The 19,606-nt window shown below is 43.8% G+C and overlaps 2 protein-coding genes across 2 annotated transcripts in view; both read right to left on the bottom strand.

Moving 5' to 3' along the window:
* Positions 1-2,327: 2,327 nt before the first annotated feature.
* On the bottom strand, positions 2,328-5,353 carry zfp36l2 (zinc finger protein 36, C3H type-like 2). Its single transcript, XM_080036977.1, has 2 exons — positions 5,022-5,353; positions 2,328-4,782 (listed from the first exon to the last, which is right to left on the bottom strand). The coding sequence occupies exons 1-2, from the start codon at positions 5,112-5,114 to the stop codon at positions 3,532-3,534; spliced, it is 1,344 nt and encodes a 447-aa protein (XP_079893103.1). The 5' UTR covers positions 5,115-5,353; the 3' UTR covers positions 2,328-3,531.
* Positions 5,354-8,499: 3,146 nt separating this feature from the next.
* Positions 8,500-19,606, bottom strand: part of thada (THADA armadillo repeat containing) — a 107,518-nt gene continuing 96,411 nt past the window's right edge. Inside the window, exons 38-39 of the mRNA XM_080036353.1 lie at positions 10,359-10,534; positions 8,500-9,400 (exon numbers count right to left, since the gene is read on the bottom strand). Coding sequence (XP_079892479.1) covers positions 9,065-9,400; positions 10,359-10,534 — 512 coding nt within the window. The 3' untranslated portion in view covers positions 8,500-9,064. The remainder of the gene's footprint in view (positions 9,401-10,358; positions 10,535-19,606) is intronic.

Genomic DNA, 19,606 nt, shown 5'->3' with positions numbered 1-19,606 from the left:
GATATAGCCACCTCAGCCCATCAGTGAGCGGGATTGAAATATTCCTTTAGTGAAGCAATTCAGATGGAACTGATACACATTTAGAACACATACACACATGAGTGATTTGGATCAACTGTGTTGGAGAATTAAAGGTGGAGTAAGCAATTCTGGAGAATGCTTGTCATCAAAAATCCCCTTTTTGTCCAAAAAGGATCCTGCTATACCTGCTCGTATACTGTAGGGTATGTAGGCTAAACAAGGACCAGTGTTAATACACATAGCCTAGGCTCTGTAAACGGGCATTTTGTTGGGCGGCACTTTGTTTTCGTACCCTTTGTTTACATGCCCGTTTACAGAGCCAAGCCTGTGTTTATCAACACCATATTTCTTTTTAGCGCACACACAGTATGGACAGGTAGCGGATTTTGAGGAGATATTCACTTCTTTTTTTTTTACTGAAAAATTATTTTTGACAACAAATGTTCTCCAGAATCGCTGACTCCACCTTTAACCAGGTAAGGCAACCTTTTGACATAATATACAAAATAAGCAGTTGGAGCCCTTTTACCACAAGTTGTTAGCTGTTCAAACAAAGAGGATTCCTCAGACTGGTCTCCTATGAATAACTCCTTGAAGCCCAAAAGGGTTCAAATGATCCAATGCAATCTATGTAAAAAGAGATTGTTGTTTGCTTTTTTTTCCCACAACGTTAATCATCTCACAACTCCTCCCATTTATCTTGTGACTCTTTGCAGGGGCCCACTGGCTGCACTAAACTTCTGAACTGTACTTTTATTATATGAGCTTTGTAGGAGGAAGGCTTAGGATAAATAGGGAATTGCTAAAGGCTGATTGGCTGTTATATGACATATAAAGAAGTAGCTTGTTACTAATTACAGCCAACAACAAAAAACTGACTCTTTTAACAATCTAGTGATGTTTTGTATACAGCAGTGAAGTATGTCAGCTCTTTTTCTAATGCAGAACTTTTACTTTGGAAACTTGGAAGTATATTTTGCCGCCTTTAAGTTGGATGTGAATACGTCCCAAATCTATACTTCTAGTGGCCGCTCTCTGAGGATGCCAGTATACATTCATTCAGAAAAACAATGGATAAAAATATACGAAGTTTATCAAATAGATTCCAATCGTATCCCAGAGGCAAGGATCCAGTAAGCCTCACTACAGCCTGAGCCATTCACCCAAACACAAATCACACATGAAGTTCCTCCTCGTTGCTGCTGCTGGGCTCCTACACATTTTTCCATTTTAAAATTCCACAGCTCACGCCTCATACAGCCATGGCACTCAGTTTATAGCAGAGTATCAGCTTATGTAACTTTACTATATGCAGTTTATCAGGTGGTGGGGGAAGGGGGTTGCTTATTCATGTTTGTATTGGAGCTTCAGGAATCAGATGTTTGTTAGTCCATCTGCAGTTCAGTTGTCCTAAGGGTCATGCATTGATGTAATAACTTCACCATCGCAGAAGAAAAATCACAGCCCGGCAGTCTCAAACTTTTTTTTCAAAATGATTTTTTTTTTATTGGGAGAACTACAAAAGAAATGTACAGTACAAAGTTAACAGTCTCACACTCAATTTGTAGTGAACTGACTTCCCCCCCGAAAAAAAAAATAGTACAACTTGCGTTGTCTTTTTGTCCGTTTGTGTTACATTCAAAAAGCTTTACTTCTGATAAAGTAGTCAAAAGTACATAGTGCGCATCCCCCTGTACCTACTATGTACAAACCAAACGTGTTCATCCACTTCCCTCTCCAGCAAACTCTCAAAAAGACTCAGACTAGATTTCAATATCAAAAAAAATAATAAGAGCAAAAATCAAAATAAGAGGAATGGGGATTTAGAAAGGTTACGACTGTTTCCGTCAGGGTGTCCGAGTGGTAACAACCTCAAAAAAAGAATCCAACACTACATTCAGTTCAAACTGTGTATAAAAGATGCCATGTATAGGAAAAATACTTTATTTGGTTAATTTTAAGGCATGTCAAGATGGTGAACCCCATTAGGCACTACACAATAATACTGGGGCACAAGGGATTGCTACATTCTTTTAGCACGTGGCTGGAATCACAGTGTGACCTCGCGCAAAACAGAGAGAAAAAAAAAAAAAAAAATACTTTTTTGGTTAATTTATTGAACTTGGGTTCTTTGTCACTGACAGTCTGATCTAGATCGACAAAAGAAAGGTACGGTTTGGACGGTCTGTACAACCACATCGTTTATACATTCTACAGAAACGTCTAAAGAACGATCCTCAAAAAAAAGAAGAAAAAAAAAAAGCCTTCTACTGCACTGACACACAACCTCAGGAGCAAAACAGCAATCACGCAAACTTTTGTTTTTAATAAACGTAAACAAGGAAACAAAATGAATGAAATAAATATCACATACGTTCTCTTAAATTAAGATTTTTTTTTTTACTCATTTACAATAAAAATAACCAAGTGAAGTTACAAAAAAAGAGAAAAAAAAACAAAATATATATATATATTACTGTGAAAAGAACATACACTCCACTTTATGCAGATTAATAATGGCGATCATAATTTAAACATAAAAGAATATAGATCTATTGCTTCATCATACTTGATAAATACAGTATGGACACAATTACCAATGTAGCCTATACTTTTTTCACAAGATAATAAATAAGTTAAATAGTCCATAGCCAGTTATGCACAGCTATGTAAATCACTCAAAACAGCTAAAAAAATATATATTCCAACCATCAGCAGTGATTTCCCCAAACAAACCCAACTCAAGAGTGCTTTTTAACCAAGCAACACACTAGACTAACCAAAGGAACCACTGGGTGGCGCCGGGAGAAAACAGAACTGGAATGGAAGTTGAAGCTTTCAGAGGAAAGGAGGAGGAGGAGGAAAGAGAGAGAGAGAAATACACAACTTGATAAAGAAAAAAAAATGTTACTTTGAGTCAAGGCATATTCTTGGCAGGATGGGAGGAAATCTGAAAACCGCTTACAGTCTCTTCTTCTTGTCAAGTCATGTTAACCCACACATCTAATCCCAGGAAAAAAGTGGGGCTTGCCTGATAGAGCAAAAAAAGGAGAGGGAGGCTGCCGTGAGCCTCTAGGGCAAGGCACTGATGGAATGCCTTCTGTTTGCTATCTAACTTTTTAATACAGCTATATTACATACAAGGAAAAAAATATATATAGAAACTAATGCCAGGTCAAGGACACTTTATGAAGCTTTATTGATCCCTGTGGGTGACTTCTCTTCTCTTGCCCCCTTCCAGGGAGGTCAGAGCAGTGTCAGCTCACCCATCGGAGCTGCTAGGGATTTCAATGTCTTGCTTAGAAGGCACTTCAGCACGGTGGTTGTTGCTGAAATGGGGTGGAAGGCCAAGGGGCGTGAGAGGGCTTAACCACGATCCTCTGCTTGAAGGACAGTCTACCTCACTCAGTCACTGACACCTCCACCACCCTGCCTGAGCCGTCCATAAATCCATATATGACAAAGAAGAAAAAAAGAGGAAAAAAAAAAAGTCACACATGATTTTTAAAGTTAGTCATCTGAAATCGACAGCCTGCTGAAGATTGGCAAACGCCTTCCAGCGTCCAGACTCGGCGACTCGGAGCCGCTGAGGCTCCCGGAAGAGCTGAGGGACCCGCTCGCGTAGCTGTCCCGGTCAGAGAGCGAGTCGGGCGGGCTGGGAGGGGGCTCGAACACGGGCGACTCGTTGAGGCGGCGCAGCGCCTGCAGGTGGCTCATGTTGAAGGCGGGCGGGGAGGGAGGGCACACGTTGCCTCCGCTCTGCTGCATGTTCCCGTAATAGGCGCCGCTCGAGTGGTTGTTGGCATAGCCGCTCTGGGTGTGCACGGCCAAGGGGGCGAGCAGGGCCTTTAAGTCCTGTCCGGGGAAGTTGAAGGCACTGTTGATGCACGACATGGAGTTGGGAGAGAGGACGTCGTCATAGAAGCTTGAAGTGGAGGAGGCGGTGTTGGACATGAGGGGCGGTGGGGTCCGGGACGTGGGGCTGTCGAGAAGGGGCGACTCTAGGCCGTGGTGTGTGGAGAAGCCGGAGAAGCTGAGGCTGTGGTGGAGCTTTGGTCTGTCTCTCTGGGTGTAGCCACCGAGCTGTTGTGGTGGTAGGATGTCCCTGTGACTGTGGCCATAGAGCTCGCGCGCCGACCTGCTGCAGGGCTCTCCCCCCGCGTGCATGTTAGCGTTGGCGGACGGGGCTCGCCTCTCCTCGGCGTTGTGGATAAAGTGACAGCGGGGGCCGTAAGGGCAGAAGCCGATGGTGTGGAAGGTGCGGCACGGCTCCGTTTTGTACTTGGGGTGTCGGGAGAGACTCCTCAACTCGTGGTAGCCGTGAGCGAACTGACATTTCTCGCCGTACTTGCACGAGCCGTTCTCCTCGAAGGGCCGACACAGCTCGGTCTTGTAGCGGGTGGAGTTGATCTGAGAGCCGGGCTGCTTCTGCTGCTGTTGCTGCTGCTGCTGCTGCTGCTGGAGCAACACGCCCCGGTCAACGTTGTCGCTGTAGGCACGGTCGCGGAACTTGTTCTCCTTGTTCATAAGGGCCGTGTTGCCGCAGTTGGGCGTTGTGTTCTCCTTCAGGCTGCCGTAGGAAGAGCCCAGAGAGTATTTGTTGCCGTTGTTCATCGCGTCCACGTTGCTGGTCGAGTTGCTGCGGAAAAATCCCGGCGAGAAGGGGCCGCCCGAGCCCGCATTGGTGACAGGAGCGCCCACCGCTTTCTTGTCCAGCATGCTGTTGATGTGTAGGGCGTTCATGTTCATGCTTTTATCTTGCTGCGAGTAGAGGGAAAAAATAGAAATTCGTTAGCAATCAATTCTTGGACTATTCAGAACACATGGCTCCTTTTATAAAAGACAACTTTCTTCTGCCTGCGACGCTACAAGTTGTTGCAGCTGAACACATGCTAACCCTACTGACGCTGAGGCACGCACAGTAAATGCTGCGTTCAAGTGCAACAAGTTAAACTGAAAACTCCCCACATCTTGTCAAACTTTTGTTCTTTTCTATTTACCTTATAAAGCATGTCCATGTCGTAGAACGCAGACAAGACGGCCGTAGACATTTCGTTTCCCCAAGTTAGCTGCTGCCGCACTCCCTCTTTCATGGAGGACCGACCGGGATCCTTGACTAGAGCGACGGGCGGTAGTTTGTGCCACGACTGGTTTTGGTTGTGGCAAAAAAAAGTTCCTTTAAAAAAAGTTGCTTGCAGTTTTAAGTCCGTAGACGAAGGCGAGGAACGGAAAAAAGGGGGGAGGATAGGTTTGTATTGTTGAGTTGTAGGTGTCTTTATGTCCTCCCCTGGAGAAGCGCTGAACCAGAGTGCTTGACTGTGCGCTCGAACCCCTTTCTGCATGGGTATAAATGCCTGACGGTGGCCAGGGAGGGGCGAAGCGAAGTCGGCGCAAACTTTTTTTGCGAGGAGCCGCCTCCTCCAACCCCTCCCCTCTCGGGAAAAAAATAAACTTCCATTCACCGGTTGGCCGCCTATTCTTTAACACCACGCCTTGAAATCCAACCCCAGCCCACCCCCATCCCCTCCTCACACAACTCTCAACTTTTTTTTATCTCTCTCTCTCTCTCTCTCTCTCTCTCTCTCTCTCTCTCTCTCTCTCTCTCTCTCTCTCTCTCTCTCTCTCTCTCTCTCTCTCTCTCTCTCTCTCTCTCTCTCTCTCTCTCTCTCTCTCTCCCTTTCTTTTAGTCACACAACCGATTTTGTGGAAGTTGGTTTTGCTTTTTGGGGTTGACTCTCGCTGAGAAAGAATGCAGAGCCACCACGGAGCCGAGCATGCGAGATGTTCAACTGCAAAATGAACACACACACACACACACACACACACACACACACACACACACACACACACACACACACACACACACACACACACACACACACACACACACACACACACACACACACACACACACACACACAGAGATTGGGGATAGGTGCTTTGCTCAAGAGCTCCATGGCAGCATTCTAAAGTTAAAAGCAAAATGGTTTATCATCCATCAACCAAACATCTAGGCCTAGTTCCCAGCAAAGTTCTGGTGGGGGGGAGGGGAGGGGGTTATTTAAACCAGTGACAAGGCCACCCCTCTGGCGTGTGGACCACCACACTTGGAAGCTGACACATGTATTTGTAATGGAAGGAAACTCTGGACTGCCTCTCCCTCTCTCTCTCTCTCTCTCTCCCTGTGGATGGGGTGAGACCACAAGTATGAGCAGAGAGGAGTCCAGGCAGAGTGCAGTACAATTTTTAGAATCCTGTCGGTTGCATAATCAACTTCCACACAGTGCAACAGCAGCAGTCAGCCTATTCCAGTCTACTACACATGGCAGAATAATACAGTGTAGGCCTATAATGTGCTCACATGACCTACTTTTTTTTATGGCCTCTCTACCCTCAACTTCAAAACTATAGATCTCACCATTGGCTCACACCACTGACACCATTTAAGAGTAACACGGTCCAGTCATGAGGATAAATGAAATGGATTGACATCTGTTCAATCTTTTTTTTTGAACCACTCTAGTGTGTTCCTCCTCCCTCCCAACTTGTTTTTCCACCAAATCTCAGAGAAGGCCAGACTGCAGGAATGTGCTTTTCATTCATTGCAGCAGCGCAACACTGCCCCCATGAGGGCAAGTCAGGAATCGACTGGGAGGGAGAGTGGGGGGGCGCCACCTGCTGTGCAGATCTGGACCAAGATTTCAAAAGCTGGGGCCCATTTAGGTGTGATTATACACTTGTACTTATTTCTACTGCAAAGAGGGCTGCCTTTTGTTGTTGTGTCTCCTAGGAGGACATAGAGAAGAAGGTCCAAGCTTCCACGTCTAGGTCATTTTCTTTCTTCATCCAAGCCACCCTGTCGCCACAGTCCCTCCTTTGTTAAGTCAAGGAGTGAAGTGCGGTCGCAATAAAAGCTGCATGATGCAACCTTCCCTGGATGGCAGAACGTTCCCGTGAAAATGTCAAACTACTCTACTCTCTACTCCTGGAGTTATGACACGTTAGAATAAACCACAGTGGAAAGAGTGCAGAGTTGGCAGCATAGAGGAACTGGCCTTTATATCAAGGCTCGAGCAGCAAGGCAGATATTTTGGTCAGGAAGGGTGTAAAAAAAACTGAGCGCGACACATATCACCCAGAAATTGCCGGTTGCCGTGACACTGGTAACCATCAAGTCGTTTCCACGTAGGATCATAATTGGAAGAGTGTCTATAAAAAGAAAAAAAATATATTTTTCATTCTGTGTGTTGACATGATTCAATATTCTCTATTCCAAAGTGCTGAAGGCTTTGGTATAAAGAAGCACGGAGGGAGGTATATATATATATATATAAAAGGGGAGGGGGGGGGGGGGGAATAGCAACAGGCGAAAAACAAGTGACGTAAGAGCTTGGAATCTACTACTACCAACCCTAAAATTAGTCTGAGGGCTGCCCCGGGACTATTTGTGCTTTGCGAGTCGTGATAAATAGTTTTTTTTTAATGTGAAGGACAGATACACACAGGCTCCTGAGTAATCCCTTGAAACATGTCCTCGTCCACAGAAACCACCGCTCTCGCCATCACACGGATCTTGTTTTTATTATTGGGGGGGGGGGCTGTTCCAAAACATTACCTCACTTTTACTGTAACAGGGAACATGGCCACCATGCAGGGAGAAGGGTCCAGCTGTATGAGAGGGCAGCATGAATAAACACACACACACACACACACACACACACACACACACACACACACACACACACACACACACACACACACACACACGACAGTAGTCTATTGTGCTTGTCCTCCTAATTACATAACCAGGAAAAGTAGGGGGAAGCATAGAAACACAGTCCAAATGGGAAGAATCCTGCAGTGAATGAAACATCACAGGAGAATAGCACCTCGTATAAACATACAGTCAGAAGTCAAAGCGTATACTGAAAATACAACTGTGGTGACGTGTCGGCAGAATAAAAACACTGGCTTTCACAATCCCAATGCTGCCTGCTCCATGAAGCTGGTCGTCTACTGACACAATCACACCATTGACGGTAGCAGCGACAAGCTTAAGGCGGTGAGTTGTTTTGTTCCAAAGCTTAAATCCCTCTTACACCGAGAGGAAGCACAACCTCTGCCCTAATACGACTGACACTGTCGAGTGACACATTCCCCGCTGATAAGACACAACAGCGCATCTTCAAGTGTTGTTTTACACACACACACACACACACACACACACACACACACACACACACACACACACACACACACACACACACACACACACACACACACACACACACACACACACACACACACACACACACACACACACACACACACACACACACACACACACACGGGCCCCAATCATTGTTATGGTTTCTCATCTGCCGCAAACAATGTTAATATTATCATTTTTATCGTATCAAATTTGTCTCGTCTCACTTTTTTGTGTGGAATAAAGAAGTGCAGTCGATATTTATTTAAACATATTTATTTAAAAAGACAATCAAGTAACAATAATCTTAAGATTAAAAAGTAGGAGACAAGTACAGAGTAAAAAAAAACATTTCAAGTGTCCTTCATTCCGTTTGAATAAAAAGACTTGACCCACAAAGCCTGTCTGTGACCTCATGAGTTGGTTCATTAAACTTCTTCATTTTGTCTGAAAACTTTCCCTTTATTTTTAATATCAGAAAAACCTAAAGATGGATTCAGAGATTCTGGAGAATGCTTGTCAAAATCACTTAATATCTCATACGATCCTCTTCCTTTCTATACTGTGTGTGCGCTGGGTAAAAAGCCAGTGTTAATTGACAGCCTAGGCTCTGTAAACCGGTATGTTGCTAACTACGCCGGGCCCCACCCTTAGTTTACATACAAGAGTATGAACGCCAGATATTTCTGTATGGACCGGAAACTCACGTCATAGGATTATTCACTGATTTTCACAAAAAAAAAAAAGATTTTTGACAAGAATGGCTGACTCCACCTTTAAACTTTCACATACATTTCCCTACAATCTAAAAGAAAGAGTTGGTGTGGACCTCCTCTACCTCTCCAGCAGCCTGTCCAGAACATCTAGAGCCAGGGTGGCCCTCTGGTGGCGCAGCACTAGCCGGGCGTGTTCCATGGGGCAGGAGAACTGAGGCAGGCCGGGGAGAGAGTCAAGGGCCTTCTGGGTACTCAGGGCCTGGGCTCGGGCTATGGTGGTCAGGGTGTGGATATGGTTGGCCTGGTCCTGGTCTGGTACTGTGGTTCCTGGGGCCTGGGTCTGCTTGAAGGTCTGGACCAAGCAGCCCAGGTGTCTGTGGAGCAGCTTCACCCACTGGACAGGCTCCGCCCACAGGTTCAGCTCCCCCTTCTCAAACAGGAAGTCCTCTTCATCCTGTCACCAGACAACATGGGGGGGGGGGTCAAATTATTGGATGTTTATTTCAATGAGTATTATGATGAACATGTTAGCAAACTGTTTAGAAATAGAAACAGACACAGAGCAACATTAGCATTCACTTTTAAGGCCAGCCACTGATGAAGGTGAATAGGTCAAATGGATATCATGAAACAACTTTTTGAGAAATGTTTGAAATAAATGTTCAAATATGGCAATATCCAACCAATTGTAATTAGATTTCGGATACAGCCTTTATTTTATTTGATCACCGTCTCCTGTGGGGAAATATTCCGGCTTCATAGCTGCTAATCGCCTGTTGTGTGGTGCTGGGATGGTAGTGTACAGTTTGGTGTATATCAGAACTTTTATTGAACGAAATAAAATGGCTGCCAGGTGTGACATAGAACTGGGGCCGATGAGAACGGTGAGAGTGAAACAAAAAACAGTTCAAGTTTGCAGCCAGAAAAGCATAACAATGAATCCAAAGAGAAGTGAGGGGGAACTGTAAAATGAGGTGATCATTATATATTGGTTTGTTATTATGTGACCATATAAGCTACGTATGAAAAACATTGCTAGTGCAGCTTTAAGAATACAGATCCTTGTGCTTCACAGCTGAAGGCAATCAGCCACAGGAAGCAATGTTTTACGTTTTTTTATTTGACTTTTTAATGTCTTAACAATGCCTCACAGCTGTTTAACACGGTGCCTTCAAAGTATTGAGAGAAAAAAACAAAAAACAGGAACCAAAGCTTTAAATAACTGTCCTTGTTACAGACAGTTGATAATCCAATGGGTTATTGAGGTAAACAGTATCCTTTTCACTTGATTGTATTCTATTGTCTGTTCCTCTTGGTACTTGTTGTGATGTTCCTGTACTGCGGTGTAACAATGTTTAGTGAGTCCTTATGTAATCTCATCCCGAGGTCATACAAAGACAAAAGACTCTCACCAGACTGGAGGCTTGGTCTGGTGCTGCCTCGTCGCTGCCCTCTTGGTTTCCCAGCAGCCACTCTGTCAGAGCCAGGCTGCCCGCCGGCACCTGTCCCCAGCGCGACAACAGTCCACACAGCAGTCCCACGCCACAGTCCAGGGCTACGGGGGCGCACACGGACACACCCGCCACATCTAGGGACCAAAGGAGATCAAAATGTGTATTCAAGTCTTTTAACAAGGTGTTTTTTCAAGGGGACATATTATGCTTATTTTGGGGTGCAACTTTTTAATGTAGGTTTTTACTAGTAACTGTTTTGATGGTGTAGTGTCAAAAAATAAAAATAAATAAAAATAAAAATAATTCTCCCAGAGCCATTGCTGAATCTACTCTTTTTCCATTCTCAGTTTTAGAGAACTGTCCCTTTAAGCCCTGCTCTGATTGGCCCAGATTCTAACTGCTGGTTTAAATCTAACCAGCCAGTTAGATTCAGGGGTAAAAATCGGACTTTGAACGCAGGTTTTCAGAAATGTGGAGGTGGAGAAAAAGAGAGAGGGTTGTTTTTTCCCATACTTGGGAGGCTTGAATCACACCAGAGACCCATATTAACGTTGGTCAAACCATGAAAAAGTGCATTATGCATAATAGGTGACCTTTACATTTAAGACATACAAAACTAGCTTAAAGACACACACCAGTAATGAGGGTTGGATCTGTCAATGCGTTTACAAGCTAATAAGTCACACTAGTCTGCAGTAACTTCCTTTAAAACAAATCACTTTCAAAAGAAACTGGTGGTTACCATGGCAAACTTCACGGCCGTGTATAGTATACAGAACCGGGCTTATACGAGAGTGGATGTGCATGACTTAGACCCAGCCCATGGAGCATCATGTGTGTGTGTGTGTGTGTGTGTGTGTGTGTGTGTGTGTGATGCGGTGGTAAGAACGGAAAAACCATTAGTCGTAGTGGTGTGTCCCCGTATCCAAAACAATTCAATCCAAAGTCTGACTAAAACTCAAACTGAAATAAATGATCCTAAAAAAGTTGCTTTCCACAGCTGAGCAGAACACTTTTTTTGTTGTTGTTGTCAAATTCAGATCCAATTGCACTCCAGGAAAACAATGTGTGTGTGTGTATTTTCATGAGTGTGTGTGTGTGTGTGTGTGTATGTGTGTGTGTGTGTGTGTGTGTGTGTGTGTGTGTGTGACCGTCACGGCACTGCAAGTCCAAAAACATGGGGGGGAAAAAAACTCTTCAGGCTGCAGGATTATCAAATATGAAATAAATGTTTCTGGTCTGGTCAAATCTATGGCAGGAGGTATATGTGAAGGGGATCTGACTACATTGCCAGAGTTTCAACTATCTTTCCCTTGTCTCTTGTGTGTGAGTGTCTCAGTTACTGCTTGTATAGTTGGGATGGGATGTCTAAATGATGCAGTGCTGACGGTATGTTCTCGACTTAGTGCGAGAGCGTGTGCGCATGTGTGTCTACTCTGGGCTTGGATGGCCTTCTGGGAAACAAAACTATAACTCATATAGCCGACCACGATCAGGGTGTGTGTGTGTGTGTGTGTGTGGACTGAAAACTATTCCGCACGATGCACCAATATGCGCATGTACATTGCTCTTGAACTTGCCTGCTGACGTGTTAATGAATGGATGCATGAATGAATTGACTACACATGTGAATACGTGGCTGTTTATACTGGACATACATATATTTTTTTACTTGTAGTGAGTGCCAGCAATTACAGACATGAAAAATAAAAGCAGTTTTTTCAATAGTATCATTATTTATAGACGTCTCCAAATAGTTGTGTGTTGGGATGATGCATCTCCACGCACGCACGTACACACGCACACACATGCACGTACGTACACGCACGTACACACACACACACCCCTGTGTCAGTCAGGCCTGAGTAAAGGAAGGTTGAGTGCAAAGGACACACACACACTTCAAACGGAGGGAAAACATAACGTATGACTCTGTTTAACGACTGCAGTTGTCCACGCAGCAACTATCCGACACAGGGGTTGTTGTGTGTGTGAGTGTGTGAGAGAGTGTTGTTCTCCCACCTTGACCATCCTTCACAACAGCTGACACCCAGGTAACACCAGACACTTCAAAAGGCTTTGAGGGCCGCCAGCCAAAAACACTAGCACTATGGCAAAGAGAGGAGGGACGGCTTGGAGGTATACGGACCCCCATCAGCACACATATACAGTAGAACAACGCGCGCACACACACACCCAAAAACACACACACACACCCAAACACCCACACACCCACACACACACCCACACACACACACACACACACTATGGATTCGGGATTGTTTTTGGTCTTCACAGATGAGGCGTAAAATGGGAGCAGGGCCCCGAGTGGGGAGACATACCCGCTCTACTGTGAACATTAGAAGCTGTTGATTGTACCGTATTAAGAGGAGATTTAAGAGTTTAGGAGCTTGAGTGACAAATTCCTTTCTTCCCCAAGAAGCCGCCTCTCTGTGGGCCAGCCCTGCCCTCTGATGTCAAGTCTTTACAGCACCCCCCGCCCCCCCCCCTCCCTCTACCCAACATAAAGGGACATAATAGGAAATTTTAGCTGCATTCAGTTGATCTGCTTTTCTACGGAGGTTTCACACATCGTTTAACACGATTTCCCTTGGCGCAAAATACTCCTGTTTCTCAAGGGGATTGTCTTTCATGCCGTTGCTGGCATGTGTGTGTGTGTGTGTTGGGTGTGTAGTAGTGTGTGAGTATGTGTGTGCTGGCATGGGTTTAGTTTTAAGTAGGTATTGTTTGCCTTGGAAGTCGGTGTGAGTTTATGTCAGACAATCTTGTCTCTGCAAATGACAACGTCAGTGCCAGTTGGTGAATGAATGAATGGGTTTGAGTAGGATGGGGTGAGGCTGTGTTTGTGTGTGTGTGTGTGTGTAAGTTGGCATCTACTGGCACTCTCATAGTACATTTGAGCTGGGCAGGGCAGCAGTGTGAGGGAAAAACTTAACCTTGTGCCACTAGTGGAAACAGTGGAACAGTTGTACCGTTCTGAGCTTCTAGAGAGTTTATTTTTATATTTTCAAACTGAACTAAAATCTTTGGTTGCCTTGTTAGAGACTCTGGCTTTTTACAAAGTGTGCTTTATGTTAATCTGCTGGAACCATAACATGCCTCGTCACTGAGCACATGTTATCATATTTGCTGATTTGCCACCAATCAACTCATAGCTTATTGTTACAGTTACATACAAGAGTTTACAGTCATAGGGCAGCATTGTGATGCTGTAATTATAGGCAGGGCTTTGAGCTATATGCTAACCCTAGCATGACACAATGCGATGCAAAAAGGAAAGTGGTGCTCACAGCTAGATCAAAATAATATTTATGTCTCAACTTTACTGACACGAAAACTCAGGAACTGTTTTGAATCAGTCCAACCTATCCGTGTCAATTTAACGGTCCTAATCTATTAATGAAATCCATGTGTTATGGTTAAAAGCTAGAAAGTGGAACCTGAGCTGGGGTGGTCTGGTCCAATCAATATGTCTAAGGTAAAGACACACTGCTCGGTACTGTGTGATATGAAACTAGGATTCATAAATAGATGTTTCTGCATTGATATGAACTAAGTCACGGTCAGAATGTCATTGGCTACTTCCTGACACTCTTCCTGAATTTAGATTTGGCCTGCAAGTTCAAATGTTTTCATACAGTAAACAATGGGGTGGCATGTTGCCCTCAACATGGCATTACGTTCCTGAAACACAACATCCAGTTAGAGCCTGGCATGATGCATTAACTGTCTACTCCTCTTCATCTCTATGCTGTCAAGCTGTAATACAAGTATAAAATAGCCACACATTAAAACTAAAAGGGATCTCATCTAGTAGTGTACTGATTCATTTCTAATCTGGGCTATTGCTATTGTATACATATAGTATACTGCCTTTCATGGGGTCTGTCCATGTTGTTTAAAATGCAAAACAACATGGTCTGCATTGGAGGAATCCTTGTTAGGAAGGTGTCATTGTCCTAAGCTTTAGACTGAGACAGCTTTCATTGTGGAACATCAGTGATTAGAAGCCGGTCAAAGCTTCATCAGAAGCCGGTCAGTGTTTCTGATCAACTGTGGTGTCATTAAAGTCACTGAATTCAAGTGGAGAGAGTGAAGAGACCTTCACTGTTCACTAAATCCTTTGCTGAGCCCCTGCAGCTGGGTGTGTGTGTATCAGATGTCTCATTGAAGGGAGGATAAGGAGTGGGTGGGGGATTTTTTCGGCGGGCTGTCAGGACAGTGAAATGAGAGAGAACACTTGCCCCCCCACACACACACACCGCTTCCACTCACTGGAGTCATGGTGTTCACTGTATTTGGGAGTTCATTCCTTTGCTCAGCCACCCACATTTCAGGGATTTGGGGTAAGAGCCCCCCCCCCCCCTCCCCTCACCTAACTGCTCCAACTACGCACATTGTACCCGGGGGGCTAGACAGACACTTTACAAGTCCCTTTAGCTAAACCACACGGCTTTACTCACAGCCTTGAGGTCACTGAAGTCCGAACCTCGGTATTTTTTATTAGACTTATGAAATAATTGCCTTTGTTACGGCATAAATATTGCACAAGGCCAAGATTACCAACCTGCACATCAAGCTGATGATCAAAGAACCTCCATGTTGAGTAAAGTTTTTACAGAAAGTCAACAATGTGAGGACAGCAGACAGACAGCTGAATCATGATACAGAACTGTACCAGAGGGACACACTTCATGGGATCATTTTCCTCCCTTCGCCGTTCTAATGATCCATACTTTTACTTTATCTGGTTTAATTCAGTCTGTGTTTATCAATTTCCGTTGTAATACGTTTTTTTCTCCGTGCTACATGAAACAGTGGCCGCCCGTCATGATGCCAGGTGGTCAGTGTCACTGGAATGCATTATGAAGATATCAAGCCAGCTATAATGTTAATGCCGTGCATCCAATGGTCGACTGCTAAACTACCACCACAGTTAAAATATGTTTGTTTGTTAATTACATTTGGAACCTATGGGCTCAGTTCAACAGCAACACAGGCACCTAGCATAATTACAGTTAAATATTATAACGTTGTATAACACACACTGGCATGTGCGTGCTTAAAGCTAGTGTGTGTGTGTGTGTGTGTGTGTGTGTGTGTGTGTGTGTGTGTGTGTGTGTGTTTGTGTGTGTGTGGTGGGGGCTGGTCAGCAGACCTTTGAAAATAAATGTTTTATTATGCTTAAAAGTATCATGGTAATCTTGTGAAAACACAAACGCACTAAATAAGTCCTGACAGCTGACAAGGAAGAGCTTTTCAAAAAACCCACAACATCAATCTTCAATCAAAGGGATGCTCTGTCTCTGTCTCTGTCTCACACACACACACACACACACACACACACACACACACACACACACACACACACACACACACACACACACACACACACACACACACACACACACACACACACACACACACACACACACACACACACACACACACACACACACACACACACACACACACACACACACACACACACACACACACACACACACACAGAGACGCTACAGTGGAGCCGAGACGCCAGGAAGCAAAGGTGTGAGGTGGAGAGAGAGAGAGGTGTGAAATAAAAACACAGACTTTACAGCCCTGACTTCCTCTGCTGGTTGACGAGAAACAGGCAACAACAACAGGAAGCTTTACCACCAATAATGATAGCACAAAACCTGCCTATATTGAGCATTTGCATGGGAAATCATGTTCAGAGGGCTGGGCAATTGTTCGAAAAATAATCGAAAACAACATTTATCTTGCTCATGTTGATTATTTTGATGTTTTTTAAATTATTTTAATGCAATCAGCAGTGTTCTGTTGACATTTTCACACATGGCAATATTTCAAATATTTGTTTTTACCAGACAATCAAGTTATTCTCTACTTTTCACGTGGCTATATTTAAATGCAACTTATTGCCTTTCGACTGTTTTAGAAAACTTGACTTATACTTTAAAATTAAAATGTGACCTTTTCATTTCCAGCAAATGCTTTGATTCCAGTTTCAAATATTCAGTTGCTAACCATAAATAAATAGTGCATTGGTGTGTTTCCTTAAAATTATTTTACAATAAAAAAGAAATGCACTCTTTCATTATAACAAAATATATCCCAGCGTTAATAAGTGAGCATATTTACAGTATAAAGCTTGTCAGTGAACTATGAGGTAAAAAAAACTAAACAAAAACTTCATAATTGCTCATTAATGGTAATCGAGGTGAAATGTTCTATTCATGGTTTTTGGTCAAATGGGCCAGCCCAGTCAGAACACACTGTAGCAGCATTTATCATTGAACCCGGTTCAGTGACAAAGGGTCAAATACAAGTCAATGGGCTGCTCAACAGGGAGCCAACAGAGGCTCCTACCGGTCTCTATCATGGAAACTCTATCGTCAACACAAGTCATTTCATTTGACCTGGGACTATCTCTCCACTTTAATGGGTCAAGCCCTGGGTCAGATGGGTGGAGGGACGGAGGTGTCTGATATGGAAATGTTCCTTTTGGCTTTATCAAGACATGAAAGGACGTTAGCAGACGACAAGACACTGATGGCTGGCATGATGCTGATATTCTACCTGCTGTGTGAGCGCTGAGATGAAGGGGAATGATATGGAGGAAAAAGAGGGGCTCTCACAAGATTGCATTTTAAAACTTATTTGAGCTTTTCAAAGCCTTTAAAAAGGTGGAGCTGGAGGTTCTGGAGAATGCTTGAAGTCAAAATGGCCTTTTGTTCTTTACGATCGCTGACTCCACCTTAGATAAAGGCCCACAGTAAACAGGAGGATTCTACTTATGCCACTAATACTTCAAAAACTATGTCACAAAGTGTGTGTCCAAGAGCGTCAAATCCAAAATAACACAACAAATATGTCCTGCCATTTCCGTACATATGAACCACTGTTTGACTCCCTGTTAGATGGTGAAATAGCCACACCAACATACTCTGAACTCCGCTTCCATCTTTTTAAACACGTCTCAATCAATACACTGTACCACACACACTCATTCAATACTACGACAGAGTGACTCTATTTCACATTAACCACTGAGTCATTACATTCTCTTCGCCCCACATTGCTTTTTTTTTCAGTCCATGATGGCGAAAGCAGCCAAAACACCATTTTTGTTTGTGTGTTTTCCAGTGAAGGGTATAATAACAGCTTATTTACTCCATAAGCAAACGTTGAGTAATCCTTAAATGGTAACATACACCCCCCCCCCCCCCACCCACACACACACACACACACACACACACACACAGTTTAATTGTATTTTTTTAAGTTTCTGAGCGGTGACACTTCTCTCTTTGTCCTCGTCGGCGTGATTCATCCGACATAAACGATGAGAAAACCAGGTTTTAACGGTTGAGTGGCTATTGTTGCTAAAATAGGACGAGGTCAGTTTAATGAGTGTCCTTCAGCGCTGTCCAGTCATCTGTGTCATCCACTGTCAATGAATGAACTGGTGGAGAGAGAGAGAAAGAGAGAGAGAGAGAGACAGAGACAGAGAGAGAGAGAGAGAGAGAGAGAGAGAAAGAGAGAGAGAGAGAGAGAGGACACATGGACGGCACACATAGGCTGCACAGGCAGTTGGCTTTACAGTAAGCAAAGAGCCAGGTTAACTGGTGGATTAATGGTTCACCGAGAATGGCCTAAAAACAATGGACATGTCAGCAAAGTGAGTGAGGTCACTGCTTGCATTTTCAACATGGTTTCAGAGTGGGGAGTGTTATGTTAAAAAAAAAACTGCAAATTTGACGTTGTACAGGCAGTACTGTGGAGGTTTTTAAATCCTTTTCCTAATGACTATTTTCAATATATTTACAAAGAGCTTCCCGATTCCACGCATTTGATATCTAAACTGGCACATACTGGAATGTACCTATTGTTTTTAATGTGAGGGAGGTCTTGAGTAACAACAGCGGGCGGATATTTAGAAGATACAAGGGGAGGAGCATCCAGTGATTGTCAATTCCCGAGCCAGTATGAGAGGATATACAGTACTGGCTAACACTATTTATATTGATTTAAAATGTTCCTACACACACACACTGACGTCCCAATGCAAATCCCCTCTGTTCTCTATATAGAACGTGATCCCTGTGTTCCTGCCCTGAGTCCGTCACAGTGCTGGAGGTCCAGAGAGGGAGTGGAGTTTGATTTCAGACCCAATTAGTCTGGAGGTATTTGGGGTGGTGGTGGTGGTGGTAGGGGTGTGGGGGGTGTGGGGGTGGGTGGGATGGGGTTAAATTAGATTTGCTCTTCCTGTCCGGGACAATAGAGCCACTGTGGTTCACAGCTTTGGGAAGTGGAGCTTCCAAACTAACGAACCTGATGTGAATCTGCGCTCGTTTCTCTCCCACACGAGACAAAGTAGGTTTTCTTTTTTTGGATTTGAAAATGCTCTAAAATCAAAAGCATTTGTCCCAGTGAAAGGGGGGAAATTCAAATGGTTTAAGTGAACCCAAAACATTGCAGAAAGCATTCACACCCTTTATTGAATGCGCAGGGAGGCTTATTATTGCTATATATGATGAAGAATATATGTTATTTAAAGGTGGAGTCAGCTACAGAAGGCCTCTTTTTTTTTTTTTTTCATACCCTTTGTTTACGTACCAGTTTACAGAGCCTAGGCTGTGTATTAAAACCAGATGTCTTCTCAGCGTACACAAAGCACAAACAGGTAGAAGATCGTGAGGCGATATTCACTGATTTTGACAAAACGTGATTTTGACAACAAGCATTCTCCAGAATTGCTTACTCTACCTTTAATGATATTACCGATGACAATCTATTCATGTCCTGTGAATTGGGTTGGTCTACTACTTAATAATGTGGACTACATGTAACAATTATATTGCAATGGGTGGGGTTTTGGGGGGAATTATGAGAGCCTGTGTGTGTACGTATGTGTTCGTCTTTAATAGTTTAATTTGTACTTGTATGTTTTTCTGAGGACCCCTCTAGAAAACGAGATTCTGCATCTCAAGGGGGTTATCCTCTAATAAGATTCTGAAATTAAAAATTGTAGACATTTTTTTTTTGCTTTCTTAGCTGTTGCCACTCTTGATTTTAAGCTAAGCTGGTCGCCTGTTGGCTTTAGATTCATATTTAGCATAGTGTAGCATTGATCTCTTTGAACTTTTTGACTTATGTCAAACTATTCCTCAAAAGTTTGC

Source organism: Ammodytes marinus (genome assembly GCF_949987685.1).
Source record: "Ammodytes marinus genome assembly, chromosome: 11".
NCBI lineage: Eukaryota > Metazoa > Chordata > Actinopteri > Uranoscopiformes > Ammodytidae > Ammodytes > Ammodytes marinus.
Note: the sequence above shows the minus strand (reverse complement) of the source record. Positions and strands in the feature narration are given on the sequence as shown.

Excerpts from the sequence above, each read along its gene's own strand:
- zfp36l2 (XM_080036977.1), bottom strand. The coding sequence starts at position 5,114 with ATGAAAGAGGGAGTGCGGCAGCAGCTAACTTGGGGAAACGAAATGTCT. Across the intron at positions 4,783-5,021 it reads ACATGGACATGCTTTATAAG|CAAGATAAAAGCATGAACAT; the intron begins GTAAATAGAAAA and ends CTCTACTCGCAG.